This window comes from Magnolia sinica, chromosome 2 (assembly GCF_029962835.1).
Source record: "Magnolia sinica isolate HGM2019 chromosome 2, MsV1, whole genome shotgun sequence".
Classification (NCBI taxonomy): domain Eukaryota; kingdom Viridiplantae; phylum Streptophyta; class Magnoliopsida; order Magnoliales; family Magnoliaceae; genus Magnolia; species Magnolia sinica.
Window position 1 is genome coordinate 125,206,466 of NC_080574.1, and position 20,199 is coordinate 125,226,664.

A 20,199-nucleotide genomic window follows, 5' to 3' on the forward strand; every position below is an offset into this window, starting at 1 on the left:
TTCTTGTATTTTATTAGTATTTATGTTAACTTTATGTAGTTCTTACTGTCCTTTTAGCTTTTTGGACACATTTATTGCTTCTTTTTTTTTTTTTTAATAGGTAATGAAACTTCTATTAGAAGAAAGCCTAGAAAGCAGAATAAGTTCCCCAAACAAATAGATTCTCTCTGCTATGGATCGTTGTGATCAGTGTTCGAAATATCGATACTATCGGCCAATATATCGGCCGATATTATCGTTATCGCACCCATGCGAGACGATACACGCCCGATAACCCCCGGAAGATACCAAAAAATCCCAATTTCAGATGTCGGCAGATATATCGTCGATATCGCACGATATTTCGACGATATCGCGCGATTTCCTCAAAAAAATCGAAAAAAAAAAAATCGAAACTATAATTATCTGAAAAAATCGAAAAAAAAAACAAGAAACTGGATTTCGGTACCTTTACAAGAGATCGTCATCATCGAAAGCTTCCATTTGGTGGGCCATTCCAATCGAAGCTTCTTTCGTAGGTTAGTGCAAGCAAAATCTTCGATTTGGGAAAGAAATCCGTCAAAATCCGAAGAAATCCGGGTATTTGGGCGACATCGGGGGAAATCCTTGTCAAAATCCGAAGAATCCGAAGATTTGGGAGATTTGGGAGTCGGAATCCGAAGATTTGGGAGATTTTGGGGCCGGAACCTTCTCTGCTTAGAAAAAAAAGGGCGTCCTGCCCTGTTTTTTGAATAGGGTGGCGTCTGCACGAAATCGAATTGCGTACTGAGTTACTCAGTACACTCTTATCATACTAAGTAAACTCAGTTGGGCCCACCTTGAATGTATGTTGTCTATCCACGTTGTCCATACGTTTTTCTGGATCATTTTAGGTGTTGAGCCCAAAACCGAAGTATATCAAAAGCTCAAGTAGAACATACCAAAGGAAACAGTGGAAATATTAATTTCCACCGTTGAAACATTTCTAAGGCCCCCAATGATGTTTATTTGTCATCCAAACTGTTCATAAGATCACGTAGACATGGATGAATGGAAAACACAAAAATCATCTTGATCTAAAACTTCTGTGGGCCCCCAAGAACTTTGCAACGGTAGACTTCAATGCACACCATTTCAAGTGGTGTGGTCCACTTAAACTTTGGATATGATTAAATTTTGGTTTAAAGCCTAAATTTATATAATAAAGCGGATGTACGGAGTTGATACAATGCATGAATGACGGTGGGCCCCATAGAGTTTACTCAGTACGCTTAGCGTACAGAGTTACTCAGTACGCAATCCGCTTCCGTACGCACACCACTGACTGGTGTGTTGACGTCGTCACCCAGTTCTGTGGGTCCCATCATGAGGTATGCGTTATATCCAAACCGTTCGTCCATTTGGTGAGCTCGTCATAAGACTTGAGCCAAAAAATAAGACAGATCCAAAGATCAAGTAGACCACACTGAAAAAAGCAGTGGAAGATTAAAGGTCTACCATTGAAACCCTTTTGGGGTCACAAAATTTTTGATCGATATGATATTTATTTTTCCTCCTTATCCAGATTTGTGTGACCTAATGAGTGGATTGGATGAAAAATAAACGTTATGGTGGGCGTTATGGTGGGCCGTACAAATGTTTTAACGGTGAGAATCAGTCCCCACAACTATTTGTGGTGTGGTCCACTTGAGCTTTGGATATTACTCATTTGATCTAAAATGATCTCTCCAGATGCATGAACAGTATAGATATAATAAATACATTACTGTGGGGCCCATTTCACTTTGAATCGTTCAGACAACCTGAGCGGGAGGAGCGCCTGCGACGGACGCGGATTTCCTGCGAAAGACTTTCGCATTAAGTTCCTGCGCTGGGAACTCAGGTGGGACCCATTGTGATGTTTGTGAGAAATCCTATCCGTTCATCCATTTTGTGAGTTTATTTTAGGACACGATGCCAAAAATGAACCGTTTCCAAAGCTCAAGTGGGCCGAAAACATGATAATTGAATGTCCACAGTTGAAATATTCATGGGCCATGAAAGTTTTGAATCATGCTAATATTTGTGATTTCATTTCATCCCTGTAGGAATGAAGTTATTAATGGTATGGATGGCACGTAAACATCACTGTCGAACTTAGGTAGGTTTCAACGGTAGGAACTTCCCTAACCACATTTTCCTTTAGCACGGCCCACTCAAGCTTTGTTCATTTTTGGCATATTGTCCTGAAATGAACTCACAAAACTGATGGAAGGGGAGGATTTCTCACGAACATCACAGTGGGCCCCATCTGGGTTCCTAGCCCAGGAACTCCCTGCGAAAGGCTTTCGCAGGAAATCCGCGTGCGTCTGGGGTGGGAACGACGTAGTGAGTAAACTCTGTGGGGCCACTATAATTCATGTATTTTATCGGCTCCATCCCTCCATTTTACCATATAATTTTATGCTTTTAGCCCAAAAAGTGAAGCATATCCAAAGTTCAAGTGGCCTACTAATGGTCAATCACCATTGTTTCCTATGATATTGTCTACCTGATTATTGGATCTGCTTAATTTTTTGCATAACGTCCTAAAATGATATAGAAAAATGGATAGACGGGGTGGATACTGGATATAGTTGTCTTAGTTCAATCGGACAGCGCAAAGCTTAGGACTCTCTACAAAGGAAACCTATTATGTGCCATTCTTTTTTGAGATTTTATGATTTGAAAGTGTGTATGGAGGTCATTTTTAACAATCCCCAAAGTTTCATTAAAAAATTCAACCATTTTCCCAATGTTTCCCCATATTTCCCAAAAAGTGCGATAAACTATGCGATACAAACGATATATCCCGTGCGATAACCGATACGTATCTGTATCCCAAGGGTGCGATACATCGTGCGATACCGATATTTCGAACACTGGTTGTGATCACTCAGGTGGACTGGCTTGGTCTGATGTGTGGTCTCTTGTAATTATTGGGCCAAAATATATGTTGGGATAGAGTTTAGCCTCATGGGCTTAGCGTATATAGTGTTTTAAGTAAAGAGGGGCAGTTTTGTAAATTTCCTTTTAATAATGAAAGCCCTAACAATAATATGAGAGAGGAGTGTGGGTGTGTGAGCCATTTGCACAGACCTTCTCCCTCTTTTCTCACCTTCCTCTTCTGTCTCTTCTCTTCATCAATCTTAATAAATGGTATTAGAGCGCATCAGTAGGTGATTCAAAGCTAGAATTTCTTCTCCTCAAAACCCTAACCCATCGATCGGATCTTCGAGGAATTCACAAAACCCTAAAGTGTTGATCGAACCCTAGAAAAGAGAATTCTTCTTTCGTTTTTTTTTGCAGAAAGCATGATGTTTTCTGCAATCGCCTCAAGGCGGGTGCTGCCATTTGCTAGGGAAGTGCAAAAATTGTCTCAGAAGATGAAAGCTTGTTAATTTATGTCAAGGTGATGTTGCACATGTTATTTTTCGATTACTTTACAGGAAAGACAGCTTTTGAGTATGTTTTGGGTATCCATGACCGTATCTTGAGATTTATAGTTGACGTTTTAGTAAACTCTAAATGGTGAAGAGTTGGATATTGATATTTGTAGTTGTCGTGGGATGTAGGTGAATATGGATCTGGCTATAGATTAGTGTTTTTCAATACTTGTTACATCAAATTTGTTAGAAGTGGGTTATGGTGTCTAAAGGTGTACTTGTTAATTCTTCATCATACGGTGAGAATCCTAATTCTTCATTTAATGTGTCAATCATGTATGCAAAACTTAATGGGCATAACTACTTACTCAGGGCTAATTCTATTAATGTGTGTGTTTCTTTTGGCTCGAGAGAAGGATCACTTCTTCATGGAGACCAACCCTGAGGAATCTGATCCTAAATATAAAAAGTGGATCATGATGATGCCCAAATTAGGTCTTATTTGTGAATAGTATGGAACTTTAAGGGCCTCCAATGTATGGAGGCGAGCTCCACCTCCCTCTTTTCCTTATTTGTTTGGCCTCGCATTTGCCTTGTTAGGTTTTCTAATAAAAAAAAATGTTATCTTTAAAAAAGTATGGAACTTTAAGTCAGTTCAAACTCAGTGTTTTTTAATATTGTTAAGGATGTGTGGATACAGTGTGGAAGATGTACTCTTCAGAATAGAATATTTCTCCGGTGTATCAGCGGTACGAAGAGAATCTCTATTCAAAAGGGAGATAAATCTCTTGGTGAGTATTTTGTCAAATGGGAAGAACTTTTGATTTATCATCCCATTATTTTGGATGTGACACTTATGAAGAAGCAAATGGAAGACATGAAAGTGGTGAAGCTCTTGTTCAACTTGCCGAGGGAGTATCAATCCATTAAGGATAAGATTCTGGGTGGTGTTTCGATTCATTAAGTTGTTGAAGTTTATGCTAGACTTTAAAGAGTTCCCACTAAAAATGATTCTGACAGCACGCAAGTTAATAATACAAATAAATCAACCTTGGTTACCTCATTAGGTTACATTGGTATTCTTAGAGATAGTGGTGGATGAACTAGACTTCATTATGGTGTAGGTGGTAGAGTTTCAGGGGATGGTAGGGGTGGTTGTGGCGGTAGAGATCATTTCTGCACTCACTGTTGGCTGACTAATCATTTTATGAATTTTTGTTGGCACCTTCATAAAAAACCTCCCAGGGCCAATCAATCACTAGACACTAGTTGTTAATGATGTTCCATCTGACGGTAGACCCGCTCCTTCTGCTACTTCCAATGCTAGTGGTGATCAAGTTAATGTCACATTATCACGGGAAGAATATGTGTGGGTCCTCTCCTCCGGTGGTCCTACATCCAATAATTTACCCTCCACATCTACTGCTAATTGGGTTCATTCAGGTAAAACATCTCTTATAATCCTATTCCTCTCCTTGGATAATAGATTTTGGGGCCTCTGATCATATTATTGGTAATTGTAATTTCTTTTCTTCATCTGATCTTACTCCCTCCAACATATCATTTACCTTAGCTGATAGTACCTCCTCCAACATTATTGGTACTTAGTACTACTCGGCTTAAGCATCTGGTCATTTGTCTTCTGTCTTATATGCTCCTAAGTTTCCCTTCAGCCTTTTTCCCTGAGTAAAGCTAATAAAATCTCTAAATGTCACATTATCATGGGAAGAATATGCATTGTTCCTCTACTCTAGTGGTCCTACATCCAATAATGTACCTCCACATCTACTGCCATGTGGGTTTATTCAGGTAAAACATCTCTTATAATCCTATTCCTCTCCCTTGAAAATAGATTTTGGGGCCTTTGATCATTTTGCCGGTAATTATAATTTCTTTCTTTATTTGATCTTACTCCCTCCAAAATATCATTTACCTTGGCTGATAGTACCTCCTCAAACATTATTGGACGTGGTATTACTCAGCTTAAGCATATGGTCATTGTCTTCCGTCTTATATGCTCTTAAGTTTCCCTTCAATCTTTTATCGGTGAGTAAAGCTAATAAAGTCTCTAAATGTAAGACTAGTGTTTCAATGAAGATTCTTTTTTGGAATTGGAGAGGGTTAAGAGTGCACCCTTAAGCGTATCCTGATTAAGGATGTCTGCCTTCGGTCTAAAGCTAATCTCATTGTTCTCTAAGAGTCCAAAATCCAGAATTTGGACCATAATGTTGTCGAGTCCATTGAGGTAAGAAAAGGGTTGGGTGGGTTGTCTTGGCTGCTGTGGTTCGACGAGAGGTATTTTGATTATGTGGGACCCTAAGGCCCCATGTAGGGAGGATTTTAGATCTCATTGTTTTTATGCGCTGGTCATCTTTGGGGAAGTTTGGTTGGGATTCGGATGGGTCTTCTCTGGAGTTTATGGTCCTAACGCGCCAAGACTTCATCCTATCTTTTGGGATAAACTTTCTGTTGTTGCTGCAAATTGGCACCACCTTGGTGTGTCGCCATCGATTTTAATATCGTCCGGTTTGTCCATGAGAAATTCTGGGACTTTTGTGTCACTGGCAACATGCAAGGGTTCTTTGATTTAGTCATGAAGCAATGATTTGGTCGATCTCCCTTTGGGAGGTGTCAAGTTTACTTGGTCTAATGGTCAGGCTAAGCTTGCTATGTCAAGGCTGGATTGGTTTTTATTCTCTCTAGATTGGGTTCTTAAATTCCCTTTGGTTCACCAGAGGGGCCTCCCCAAGCCGGTGTCAAATCATTGTCCCCTGCTCCATGTATCAGACAAGATTAATTGGGTCCCTAGATCTTTCCACTTTGAACTGGCTTGGTTTAAAGTTGAAGGTTTTAGGCTTCTAATTTCTGAAAGGTGGTCTTCCTTTGAGGTGTCAGGTGGAGCTGGTTTTAGGCTCTTTCATAAGTTGAAGTTGCTAAAGGAGAATATTAAAGTTTGGCATAAGTGCCCGAGCAAAGGGAGAGGGAGCTAGGCGCCATCTTGAGGGAGATTCAAACCTTATACATTAAGGAGAAGCTCTAGCCACTCTCTACAGAAGACAAAAAGTCTCCAAAGATAAGTTCCTTTTTAATTATAGTTAGAGACTTAAGGAAGAGGATATTAAGTGGCGCTAGCGCTCGCAGGCTGTTTGGCTTAAAGATGGGGATGGGAACACTAAGGGCCTATTTGGTACATGGGCTTAGATGGGATGGAATTGCATTTGGTCCCGTGCAAATTCCATCCTGCATTTGGGGAGGATGGGAAGGGTTGGGATTACATGGGATGGAATTGCATTTGGTCCCATGCGGGATTTCCGGTGGATTTGAAATCCACTACATGTGTGCCCCACATTGATGCATGTGTTTTACCCATGCTGTCCATCCATATATGCCCTTTACACGTGACATTCTAGTTACTTAAATACGTGTACAAGTAACTGACATCCATTGTGAATTTGGTTCATTGATTACAATTCCATGGTCCACCAAACGGGTTTTGCTTAATCCAGTGTTTTTCCCATAGCAAGAATTTTATCCCAAACATGGGAATTGGATGGCCAAAATACCATGGTATTTCCATACATGCAATCATTGTGCAATAATGGTGTTAATCCCATTTAATGCAATTCCATAACATTAAACCCCACGAACCAAACATGCCCTAAATATTTTCATGGTATAGCCAGCGGTAGCAGTAGAGCCCAGTCTAAATGTATCTCCTCCTTGATGGTGGATGGGTCTAAGCTTGAAAATCAGACCTCCACTTCTATTTAAACTAGAATTGTTAAGTTTCGTTTTCAAAAATTTCAAATCTGGTTGTTTTACGCTGGAGCTGGGATGCTCCTTTTTTCTCTAATTCCGAAGATTGGTGGTGTTGTTAGTTTGAGGTTTTCCGAGCTATTAGCCTCATTGATGGCCCTTAAAAAAATTTAGCCAAGATGTTAGCCAAAGCGAGGATATGCATATGCCGTGTAGAAGATCCACACCATATTCCAAGTCCATGTAACTATCAAGATTGATTACCTTTGCTAAATTTTATAAAGCAACACAACTGTTGCATTCATGAAGAATGACAATGTGATGAATTCTATATTTAGAAGCTACATTGGCACCATTCCAAGTTGTTGTAACTAGTGTTTGAACTTCGAAGTATTAGTATTGTTATAAGTTTTGTTGGTCGGGGATATGGAAGTAATATTGATATCACCGAGAATATCGTCGATAACTAGAAATGTGGGGAAGCATGAGGAAAACTGTGGAATTTTTCAGTTAAACTTCAGGAGACGCTAAAATACACATATTTGCATATTTGGGAATAAAACAATTGCAAAAAGAATGCATACATAATAAGTTTCCATTTAATGGGGGCCTAAAAGCATGTGCTATCGTAACCATCCCATCCATCCTATCTATCCATGCAACCATCCCATTTATCCATCCAACCATCCAACCTTCTATCCAAGGATCCATTGATATTTAAGAATATCGACAACACAAGACATTGCAGAGCAATTGTTGACGATTGGAAAGGAAACGAAAGACCGTGGTCTTGATATCGTTCATGTTGCTATAACAATAATATCGCGAAATTATCGATATTATCATCGATAAATTGAACATTGCATACAACCATCGCCCATAAAGAAATTTGAAATGGAAATGTCTTTTAATAAACAATTTTTTGACAATATCGATACATTGGTGATATTGTTGAAATATCGCCAGTATACTAGTGATACAAGCGACACTTGGAATTTACACAGTCGAAAATATTGGCGATATTGATACATTGACAATACAAGCAATGTATTGTCAATACATTAGTGATACTGATACATTGGCGATACTTAACGATATATCGGCAATAACTGGAATTTTTTATACTACCAATGTTATCTGTATTGGTACCAGTGTAATCGATATCGCTGAGCTAGAGATATAGATAATATTGGGGATACTTCGAACAATGGTCATAACTATCAAGATTGTATTTAGTGAAACATATAAATCAAAACTGCTATTGCACTCTTGAAGTGTTACAATGTAAAAGTTTTTTTTTTATATATGGAAGCTGCCTCTTGATTCATTGCAGGCGGACTTGCGGCGAGCCAACTTTCTTATGAGGCGACGCGCCATGGAAGATGCCTTCATGGCTTTGGAGGTAAAGTGATCCGTCATGAGTAACATTTCAATAAGTTCCATAAGAGTGTGTATTGGGCGAGATCCAGTTCTATTTATGTCTATTTTAATATTGCCATGTAACTATTGATCGTGATTCCTTTTTCTCTTGAAGTAGTTTCTATTGTTCTTCAATAGATATAATTAATGTGGGACTAATGATTATTCCAAAGAAAATGTAAAAAATTTGGACCCTAATATGAAGCTCTTCAAGAATACTGATCAAATTTAAATATTTTACAAAATGTGGACTCTAATCTTAGTCTCCTGGAATAATTTCAAAGCAGTCAAGTTTGAAATGTTTGCCTTTTCTTTTCCTTTCTTTTCTTTCTTTCTTTTTCTTTTTCTTTTGTTGTTGTTGTATGAAAGCTCTAACTATTATGCCACCTTTAGCCATATTCAAATCATTTCACAACCGACATGCACTTTTGTTTTCCAATCTTATTGACACTAAAGAAAAGGGAAAAGCTTGTGTATCCGCATCACGTGCACAGAGTTGTTGTTGGTGAAAAATGCATTGGAAATAAAATTTTCAAAAATTCCTAATTTTAATAAAACCTGATATATGGATCCCTGTCTCGATATCATCAAGTTTCCAATATAAGATATCCTATGACTAGAATGACCTCTGCTTGATACTGCCAAGAAACTGGATGAGCTGTCGATGCAGATCCTTCAAACTAGGTCTCTCCCCAATCTATCTCATATGAGCGTTAAGTAAGATGCCTGCAAGCATACCCCCTACAGTAAGTCCTGGAGCGTGTGTAGGTGAGCCATCCAAATAAGTGGATCCCAGCGTGTGGATGTGGAAGGAGGAGAGACAAATCTCTCTCTACTTCTCTCTAGGTGATGCCTAAGGGGGGTAGGGACATCCGTCTCTCTCTCTCTCTCATAAGATCTACATATAAGGAGCTAGCATTTCATGAGATGCATCGATTATGATACACCTCATCCCTAAATTGACACAATTCATCCACCCTTGATCCAATACTCATTGAGATCAACTGGTGGTTTGCAAGATCATAACCATCAAATATCCATCAAGTGTGATTAAAACCTTTTTAACGGTTAAAACAAAAAGATCAGTAGTTGGGAACATTTACAAAAACATTTAAAACTATTTAAGTGTCGGGTCCAGCTAAAAACAATTTGATGGATGGTCCGATCACCAAGATTTAAGCCATAAAAGTGTTCTTAGGCAACTAGTGTATCCCTTGTTGGATTATATGGACCTCAACCATATCCTTATGCATATACCCAACCACCGATACAGATGGAGCTACCAAGATGACCTCGTGAGGAGAGCCAAGGCACATTACACTAGGAACTTCAACTCCCCATATGTCTAGAGGTCTAAGGAGAGTTGGTACAGACACAAGTCGATATGGACCGGACATGATAAATCTCCTAATTTAGAGACTTAAAGAAATCCTCCAATGCAAATGTTTGAATAGATCTCTTAATTTAGAGACTTAAAGAAATCCTCCAATGCAAATGTCCGAAGTGTCTAATGATAAGATCCCATATCCATGAACACTTACACTCCTATGTGAGGTAGGGCAAAAGGCACCAATTCATCGTTGAGTCCAATGGTGGAGCCTTTCCATCCCGAGTTGTCATTTGTGGGTGAGCGGTTGGTTTTTCCACCTTTGTTACCTCTAATGGTTAACCTCAAGTTTGTTGGAAACAGGGACTATGTCCTCTAAAACCACCCCCATCCAAGTTGTCATTGGTCCCCCCTCACACAAGAGTCGGTCTTCTGTGATAGGCTGCCCAAGCCCGCTTAAATGGTCATTGTCATTATGGGTATGAGATCCATGGCCCACAACTCTCCCTTGGCCCATGGTTGTTGTGTCCACTCTCAAGTACCCAAGGACAACAAAGGAACCCCTCTCTTCTAACCCATTAATACATGTACAATTTAGAGCAAGCCCACATTAATTATGGCATTAATGACATGCCCGGGTAGGGTCATGGTCATCTTGATCAATGGTCAAGATCAACATTGGCTTAGGGCACACAACACTAATAGTTGTGTATGACATCCTAATGCGGGGGCATTTTCACAACGGGCTCGAGTGGGTTGGCCTGTGGGATGCAGGGGCACACTCGGGGTGGGTGGCCTGCATAACCCATGGATTTGGGGCCAGTGTGAGGTGGGTGGCTTGTGTAGGGTGGAACCCATGGATTTGGGGCCCACAAGGACGGTTCGGCTGAGGACCTCACCCATGGATTTGGGGCCTGGGCTATGAGATAAAGGGATTAATTCGCCATGCTCTATCAGTTCAGTGCTAGTGGTTAATTGTCCTGCATCACATCCAAAAGCAGTTCAGATGGCACATGCACGAGATCGAGGACATTTATTAGGTAGGCTTACATTAGATGATCCATATCTCTAAAATCATTGATTAGATGATTATAACCCTCAGGACAAGATTTTAGCTGTTGATTGCTGACCATTGATTAGTTGATTTTTACTTTTTGTGACCATTCGTAGGTCACTGAGATGTCTAGGATTGTCCTTTGTTGTGATTTTTGAGCTATGGACTCTGATAGAGGAGCCCACCTGATGAAGGGCTTAATTCTGGTCCATTTTTGCCATATGTACGTTTTCATGTTAATGACAGAGACAAGACAGGGCCCAAAGAAAAAGAATAATAATTCCTATGTTGGGATCTTGCAGTTTGTTAGGAACATTCATGACATGATGGTGAGCAAGATGTTACAGATGTAAGTTCTCTATAACCAAGAGCCTATAACTTGATTAGTCTGTTTTTCTTGCTGCAATAACATAAAAATCCCAGTGATCTCTGGATGTGATATCTCAGTGGCTGTTGTGTACTTGTATAATCAGATCATGACCTCTTGCATGCATTCCTTTTGTGTAGCCCTAAGAAACAAGGTCCTTTATCAGTTAATAACGTGATGGGTCTTATAACACTCGAGAAGAATGGGAAGGCTCTCAATTTCTTTCCTGGAGAAATCTCTACTGACAGGATTACTGCTATACAGGTCTTTACCTGTCACCTTATCTACATTTTGGCCATGTTTGGATGCACTACTGAATTGAAATAACTCAGTTGCTAAGGTGGAAATTACTAAATGAGGGGATATCTCCGCTCCATTTATCATGAGAGGTGTGCAAGCCTCACATGCACCCTCTCCACACATAGCTTTGCTCACAAAGTGTGTGTCAACTTGGCAATGAGTGCTACATCGAGTGTGCAAAAGGTGGATCTATATGTGAAGATGATCTGATGCAAAAATCAGGCCAATCCACTAATCAGGAGAGCCACATGTTCGTGTTGAATGTGGAGATTTGCATTTTCTTTTAAACCATCCTCTCTCTGATTTTATTTCTTATTTTTTTTAATTTTTTTTAATTTTTTGCTTGCACGATTTTTGCACCAGCTTGTCTTCACAGTGGGAACAACCTTATGCATGGCTCAGATGCCCCATGCACATGGCATTTTGAGATGTTGCTGCATGCAAAGTCGCCTGTGGGGCCAGACCTCTTGTAATGAGGGACTAGCTTCTGAATTACCATTACTATTAATTCAAGTCCAACTTGGAACACATGGTGCAATTTAATGGTTTTGTTGACATTATTAAATAAAATGGCATTGCACCCCTTTTGGTGCTTTCCTCATCCTTGAATTATGTTAATAGCAATTCAATTCAATTGAGTATCCAAGTGGATCGTCAAATACATATTCTGCTTTTTATAAATTATTTCTTCTCTTTTTTACCTACAGAACGTGGTTCAATATTTTACAGGATGCATATTGGGGCATGGCATCTGCCCTCTCGGAAGCTGATGGAATAGATTACACTGACCCAGAAGAGGTTTTATCATTGTAGAATTTCATTTTCTGATTGAGACCATTGGTAAATATTTATTTTTTCAATAATCATTTTCTCACTCATTCTTTCTATTTGGATTTCAATGGGGCAGCTCGAACTGTTAGTAGCAACTCTTATAGATCTTGATGCAATGGATGGTAAAAGTAGTGTCTCATTATTGGCCGAGTGTTCGAGCTCTCCTGATGATAGTACAAGGTATGTTTTCCCATTCTTTAGAATTTACCAAAATATGCTACTTTTAATGATCTGGTTGAAGTATTTACTATACTGGTTACCTTAGGGCCTGTCCTGCGAACTGTCTTTCCCTGGTTTTTATTTTTCCTATGGAAACACTTTCTGTAACACGTTTCCTGGTTCACTTCCCTTAGATAAAGTTTCTTGGAAACATCTAAGTTCTGTATGGTTCACACTGCTGTTTCCCAGGAAAAAGACTGATTTGTTTGGCTCACACTCTGTTTCCTGGGAGAAGTATACAATTTGATGGGTCACATTGTCTCGACAATCTTTCATGTCAGCCTCACCTTTAATTGCCCGCCACTCTTAGTAATCACTTCAATTGGATGACCACAACCGTTGATCAATATACTGAAAGGGGATAGTTATTATTACTCTAGACCATCCATTATGCAGCCACCTTTGATTGTCCATCTCTCTCAAAAATCTCCTTGATCGGATGAACCTAACAATCTAATCAATGGCTAAGAAGATGGCAGTCCACATTGATTTACTAGAAAATGTTTGATAGTTGATTTGGACTGCCCATCATTTGGAGCCCCCATTGACTCTCCAATGCTCTCAAAAATCACTTTGATATGATCCGAACCATTTGGTTAATTGCTCTGAAATGGGCAGTTCAAATTGAGAGAAAACTTGGATCAATGATCTAGACCATTCATCTTGTTGGGTCCACCTTTTATTGGTTTTTTTTTTCCTTGTTGGGTCCACCTTTTATTGTCTATGCCTCTCAAAAATCACATTGATCGGATAGGCCTAACTCCTAACCATTCAATTAATGGTTAGGAAAATGGGCAATCTGCATTGGTTATACTAGAAAAGGGTCCGGTCAATGATATGGATTCGGAAGCTTTTTTTATTGCCCATCTCTCCTGAAAGTCACTTTGGTCTTAGAATCTTGGCCAACTGATAAGTGGCTCTAGGAAAATGGATGGCTCATAATGATTACACTAGAAATGCTCCAATCATTTATCTCAAGCATCCATCATGCACCCCAAAATCACTTTGATTGGGTGATTCCGACTGTTTGATGAATGGCCAGGAAAACGAACAACCTTTGTTGATTATACTAGTAAAAGTTTGTTCACTGTCCATTGTGCAGGGCCTACATTTGCTTGCCCATCCCTATAGAACCTTACTTGGATGATGCTAACCAACCAATCATTCGCTTTGAAAATGGACGGGCTATATTGATTATACTTAAAAAGCTATTTCTATTCACCGTAAATTATGTGGTATCCACTTTTGATTTCCCATCCCTCTTAAAAATCCGTTCTATCAGATTATTCTAACCATCCAACCAATGGCTAGGAAAATGGAGGTTGCGGCATGTGTCAAGACCCTTTTTGATGGAATACTTTGACGACAACAACCATATACGGCATTTCCCTAGTGAAACATGGGGTATTTGTTCGCCGCTATGGTATATCCCTAGTGAAACATGGGGTATCCCTTTTGAAAAAAAAAAAAGGGATATCCATTCGCCACCATTTAGCCGAGGCATCATTTTTGGGGTTTTATTAGTATGGGCTTCCTCAAAGAAGTAATAAAATCGAGTGAAGGGATGCGACCAAACATTTTTTTAGTTGAAACCTGGGAGACACGTAGCTACTAAAGACGCTTAAAACCGGTCCTGAGGGGTTTTGGTGTTCCCACTTCCCGACGGACACTGGGTGCTCTTCATCCATAGCACATCCTTCCCGTTCTTATTTTGCTTGTTATTTGGGAAGAAAAAAAGCTGGAAAAAAAAGAAGCTCACACAACGTGGGCCATCTCCCATTGAGGCCCTAAATAATGTCTTCTGTCTACCGAAAACACCAAACCAATTGTAATTCGGGTTGCATCCAAACAGGTCCATTTTTTTTTTAATACGCCCACACACCCCACATGTTGGATCCTGCCTTAAAAGTTTTTGTTAGATTTGTTATTTTACTATACGGTCTGCTTTACATTGGGTGCTTACTCGTTTCTCCTTTTTTACTGATTGGGAAATGTGGCCCAGAGTTTCTACTTTGTACTTAGGTATTGGCCTGTACAAGTGTTGTGAGATTTTTGGGTTGGTGGGCCATCAGGGATAATGGTTTTGATCAAGATGAATCAGACTTGGACATTGGATCTTAAGTGTATGAGCATGCTAGTGGGGCCTGCATCAGTGTGAATGTGCACCATGATTGGGGCATGCTACCTACCATGTTTATCATGTACATTGAATCCAATTAAAAGGTGGGAGTTACAAAGTGTGGAGACTTGAAGAGACTCCATGATGGGCTGGAGTTACCTAGGCATGCCAAATAATGAAGTCTTGGTCCCTAAGCCTCTTTTATGTTTTTGCAAATCTTCCTTATCTTTAAGTGCCTAAGCGAGAGAGGGTGTGGAATAGCAAGTTCTTATAACCAGCGGTCATGGCTTCCATTGGAGGTATGTTTTTGGCTTGATAACTTCATCTCTGCTAGATATAACACGAGTAGGGAGGGGCAACATTTTCTAGCAATTAGTGCACGGAATGGTTACATCTTTGGGTTACTAATGGATATGAAAGGGGTTTTAGATAAAATGTTGGGGATTGTCATTTTGCATAGTCGTACCGCCATCTGGCCATTCGAGCTGGTAGAGAATGGTAATTGCCATACATTTGAGTTGTGGGGTCCCCCCATGATGTCTATGTAGTTTGCAAACCATGCATCGATTGCGCATTCTCATGCTTGCTGTACATCCAATTAATACTCATGGTCAAAACTCATGTTGGACACCATGGACAAAATACAATCATGCGGTTTGGCTGCTTGTACTTTTCAATGGCTTGCTTTTTGGTTTGTCCCTTCATCTTGGTGGCGATCTTCTGATGAATGGGTTGGTGGATGCTACATTCCATCCCTTTTTCTTTTTTGTGGCCCACCTAAGTTACCAATCAATCTGGGTTTTTGGATTCATGCCTCACATTGGTAGGTGTGTATCTAAAGGATGGTTGGAGGGCACTCACACATCACAATGGGCCCCACATAGCTACCATATGTTTGAACCTACGATTTCAATCCCCCTTCTGGCAGTTCACTTCCTACCTCCATGTGCATTGCACCTGCCATACCCACTAGTGATTTAAATGCATAGGGAGATCCAGGCTATTTGCAAATTCAATTACAAGTGTTGCCCCATGGTTCTGCAATCTGAACCATTGATGTTATTGGAACAATTTTGGATGGTCTTGCACCAAAAATCTCCTAGAAGGAAAATCCTAACACGTCACTGTGTTCGCAAAGCAATGGTCCAAGATTAGTTGGCTACGGTCTTCCAATCTGGGGTTTTTGTGCATGGGCCATCTATGGTGGGGACCATTGCATCAACAATTTGTATCGCTGAACAATGGTCCCCAAATGTGCAAACTGAAAACCCAATAGTGTACAAAATCTTGGTCTGAGCATTGTATGATACCTCCAGAAAGGTGACAACTATGGGGTGGCCATATTGCCAGTTCTGCTATCACTCCAGCCTATAGGGCATTTTCTTTTTAGGCACCTGATGGTACCATTTGGAAGTGTCAATAAACCAAAAGTTGAAGACTCTTTGCTAGTTTGATAGGTAGATTAACCCCTTCGGAACCAAACTTTCCACGAAGTTGCAAATTCAGAGCCTAAATGAATATGGTTCCCTGGGTGAAGTCTACAAAATCTTCTGAAAAGCGTTTTCTTGAGGTTTTTGCCCCTACTTTCAGTTTAGTCTTAGAAGTCTTTAATTTTGTTTCAAAAACCTGAATCTGTTACTGCTTCTTCACACTTGGTGCAACCATAGTATTAATTTACTGTCATTTGCATTGAGATGCCGGCAATTTTGAACTTCACATCTTCGCAATTGATCTGCTGTTTTTTCTTTGTAGGCAAGCTCTAGCCAATGCCTTGGCGGCAGCACCATCCATGTGGACTCTTGGCAATGCCGGCATGGGAGCATTACAGGCAATTTCACCAAATCTTGATAGTTTGAAGGTTGCATTGGATGCCCACTTGAATTGAATTGCAATGAATCAATTACAAATGTGGAAATGATACCATTTTTATCGTGAGTAACAACCAAACCTGTGAACGTGAGGCTAGCCCCATATTGGTCAATTTCCTCGTGATCAGCTTGAGTTATTGCAATTTAATTCAATTGAGCATCCAAACACAACCACAAAAGTCTCTGGACAGAATTATCGATATATCGATATTGTCTGTTTTTTTCAACAGTCTCACTGAAGTCATCATTTCTTCTGACAGAGGCTGGCAGAAGACAGCAATCCTGCTGTTGCGGCCGCTGCATCCAAAGCAATTGATGAACTGAAAAGGCAATGGGAAATAGAAGAAGGAGACAGTTGGAGATTTACAATGAATAACCCGATTCCAGCAGATGAGACAGGAGACGATAACGCTGATGATGAGATAGATAATCCATCCATATGATCACCATAGAGAAATTATATTTTACCGTCCATCCAATTACATAAATGTACGAAATGAGATGGCATCAATGCCAATGGTTGACGCCAAGCTTTTCATGTAAATAGCGTCTAACATTATAAGGGGAATGTTTGGAAGTACATTTCGAATCGGAGGGTGGGCTGAAAGCTTTTCCAAAGGTAGTTACTTCACTTCTTTCCACTTTATACATGAAACAAGTAGCAGAAGACCAATAACTGCCCACTTGAGTTGCAATTTGTCCACACTGCCAAATGCTCTCTAACCTCAAAACCCTGCCAACACATTCAAACGAATGCCGATTTGGGTACTTCCAAACTCACCCTAATATATTTGTTTTGGAGTTAAAATCCCTTAGAACTACTATCAAGGTTGTCTATAGCATGGCTGGTTTCACAAAAGAGATTATTGTAAATGGCCTAATTATTGTTTTATGGCAGCTGTTGGTGGTACTACCATTGTGAAATTGTCGTCCAAGCTATGTTTATAAATGATCGAAATGCCCTCTTGCTGGAGGGATCCCTGAAGCTTTTAAATAATGTGTGACGGCAAATAATAGATCCTCACTGACCATTTGTTTCATAGCATTGTTGACAAGCCATTGTAGAAAAATCACACTAACTTGATGATCCTAACTCTTTCAAACGTGGTCACTGTGACCATTCATTTTTTATGAGCATTAGATTAGTTTGGTAGCATCATCTAACCAAAGTGCCTCAGAACCATTAGTGAAACGGGGCCTATTGAATTGATGTCTTACTATGATGATTGGACCTGGTTTTTCTCTGTGCAATCTTGACTATCCATTTTTCATACTATTGCTTGGATGGTTAGGATCATCAAAATATTGGTATGTTTTTATCATGGCTAGCTAATAGCAATGTGAAATGAATGGGAGGAATGGATCATTCAAAGCTTTGGGGACATTGCTAAAGCCTGGGTGAAGGTGTGACTGTATGTGTATCCTGAAGGCTACCCATCTGAAGCTGTTCCTATTCAACACCATCTTCATTGGGCCGTATCCATCTCATTCATTGGTATTGACCTGTTGCCTTTTCAAGTATGGTCCAATAATTGTTGTTTACAATTGATGATGCTTCACATGGGTTATTATTCCAGTATATGTAGTTTTCAGGTTTGAATTTTGGAGGGATTCTAGTATGTATTAGAGATTCGATTATTAAAATGATTGCCATCTTTTTATTTTTGTAGCGCCTGTTTGGTTGCCGCTTAAAAATGAGATTCATCTTGTTTCATTTAATTGTAATTATGTATTAGAGATCTTTTTTTGTTTTTGTTTTTGTGGGGATTAAAAATATAACTAACAATTAGTATAAAGTATGATCTCTAATACATAGTTAATATTAACTTAGATGAGATGACTCATCTTTTAAGTGGCAGCCAAACCGGCTGATTATATCATCATAATTTTTCGGTAAATTATGTCAAGCAATCCGGACAGACTGATTTGTGGGTCACCTCATGGATTTTTTATGCCGAAAAATTGTGATTATCTTGTGTTACTGAACATTCCATCCAAAGACAAGTTTCTAGACGCTTTTTTATTCTTTTCCTGATGGCTCAAAAATGAGTGATTGGTTGGATGCTTATGAACTTCTAACCAGTATGATTTTGAGACAACGTGTCATCTGAGAAGTGGTCTGATGACTTGGCAGTAGATCCCACCAGTCATCGGTATGTAGGGTTTGTACAACTGGTACTTTTGACATGTACCAGCTACATGAAGATATTGTTGACAAGGACCAGAAAATGGGCTAGGCTGGTGAATTTAAGATGGACCCCACATGATGAACGGTCCATGTTGCGTTGCACCTTTCTAGTTAGTACTGTCCAGTCAATAGTGGTTTTTTGAGAAATATGAGAAATTCAAGGTGGGGCCCATGGGGTGGATGATTCCTCATAATTTATCGAGAACATCCATTGTCCTTGCTAGTGACCATTGATTGCATGGTTACAATTGTCAAACAAAGTGATCCATATGAGAAATGGTAACAGCTAGATAAATCCTACAATATCGAATTGTTAGACCATCAATTTGTACACTTTTGGTACAATCTTTCAATGAGATCATGACATCTAATGGTGAAAATTTGAACAAAAATACACCCACAAGAATATTTTAGCGAAAGAGATAATATTTTTTTATATCAAACTTGTCTTTTTACAATACTAAAAAAAACTGACAATTCCTATAAAAGTTCTCAAATTATTAGATTGATTTCAAATCAATTTAATTTATCTAAGATGGCAACTAGAATAATAATAGGTAAATTTTAAAAATAATTATCAAAATTTTCAATAACATCTTTAAATTAGTCTTCATATGGGAAATTGCAGTTCTTGATATTTAGATCATAAATCTATCAACAAAGTCCAAAATCATACATGCTAGGCCTTTGTGAGCCATGGGCCTTCATCAACTTCCTATCACATAATAAATGTAAATTCTAATGCAGCTGAATTGCAGTTCTTGATTGTAAATCAAATATGTGCAGTACTAATGACAATCAAATTGTAATTTGAAATAGGCCACCCAAACAGTCCAATAAAAACCACATGTCTACCTGTAAAAATGATGAATGATAAATAAACGAAAAGGATTACTCACCCAGTGTGCACAGAGAATCAGTTCACACACATACCCATCATCCAAAAATAGATGGAGTCTCAACTTGTAGTTCAAGAAGGATTTTCAAAAATTCAAAATCTGAAATGCTTATAGATTACTGCCAACTGCCACCAATTATCCTTGCCTGCAACGTGAATTCAAGTTATGTTAATAAATAATTGAATGTAAGCACCAAGTAGTGCAAACATGAGATTTTGAAATTGGAAAAACAAGGCCGTGTCAAAGCAGTAATCAATGACTAATACCCAACGAACTGGCTTTTATCGTCGCTACTCTGCTTTCCATAAGGAATGCTTTCACTGAATTCATGAAAGGCAGCCACAACCTATCCCCTAATCGGTAATACTCAAAATATGCCCATTGCGAAGAAGATAGATCTATTGTGGGGCCCCGTTCATGTGGACTGTGAGCTGCCATTGGCTGAAGTGATGAGACCAACATGTTTTAT

At 39.4% G+C, this 20,199-nt stretch overlaps 1 protein-coding gene across 7 annotated transcripts in view; it reads left to right on the plus strand.

Moving 5' to 3' along the window:
- Nucleotides 1–17,567, plus strand: part of LOC131237555 (senescence-associated protein AAF, chlorolplastic) — a 31,431-nt gene extending 13,864 nt beyond the window's left edge. For 5 of the 7 annotated variants that reach the window (XM_058235378.1, XM_058235382.1, XM_058235380.1 and 2 more), the window contains 7 exons: nt 8,473–8,541; nt 11,242–11,288; nt 11,447–11,570; nt 12,336–12,404; nt 12,514–12,617; nt 16,528–16,603; nt 16,904–17,567. In XM_058235378.1, coding sequence (XP_058091361.1) covers nt 8,473–8,541; nt 11,242–11,288; nt 11,447–11,570; nt 12,336–12,404; nt 12,514–12,617; nt 16,528–16,603; nt 16,904–17,086 — 672 coding nt within the window. In that variant the 3' untranslated portion in view covers nt 17,087–17,567. The remainder of the gene's footprint in view (nt 1–8,472; nt 8,542–11,241; nt 11,289–11,446; nt 11,571–12,335; nt 12,405–12,513; nt 12,618–16,527; nt 16,604–16,903) is intronic. The other 2 variants (XM_058235383.1, XM_058235384.1) reach the window with 2 other exon arrangements.
- The last annotated feature ends 2,632 nt before the right edge of the window (nt 17,568–20,199 follow it).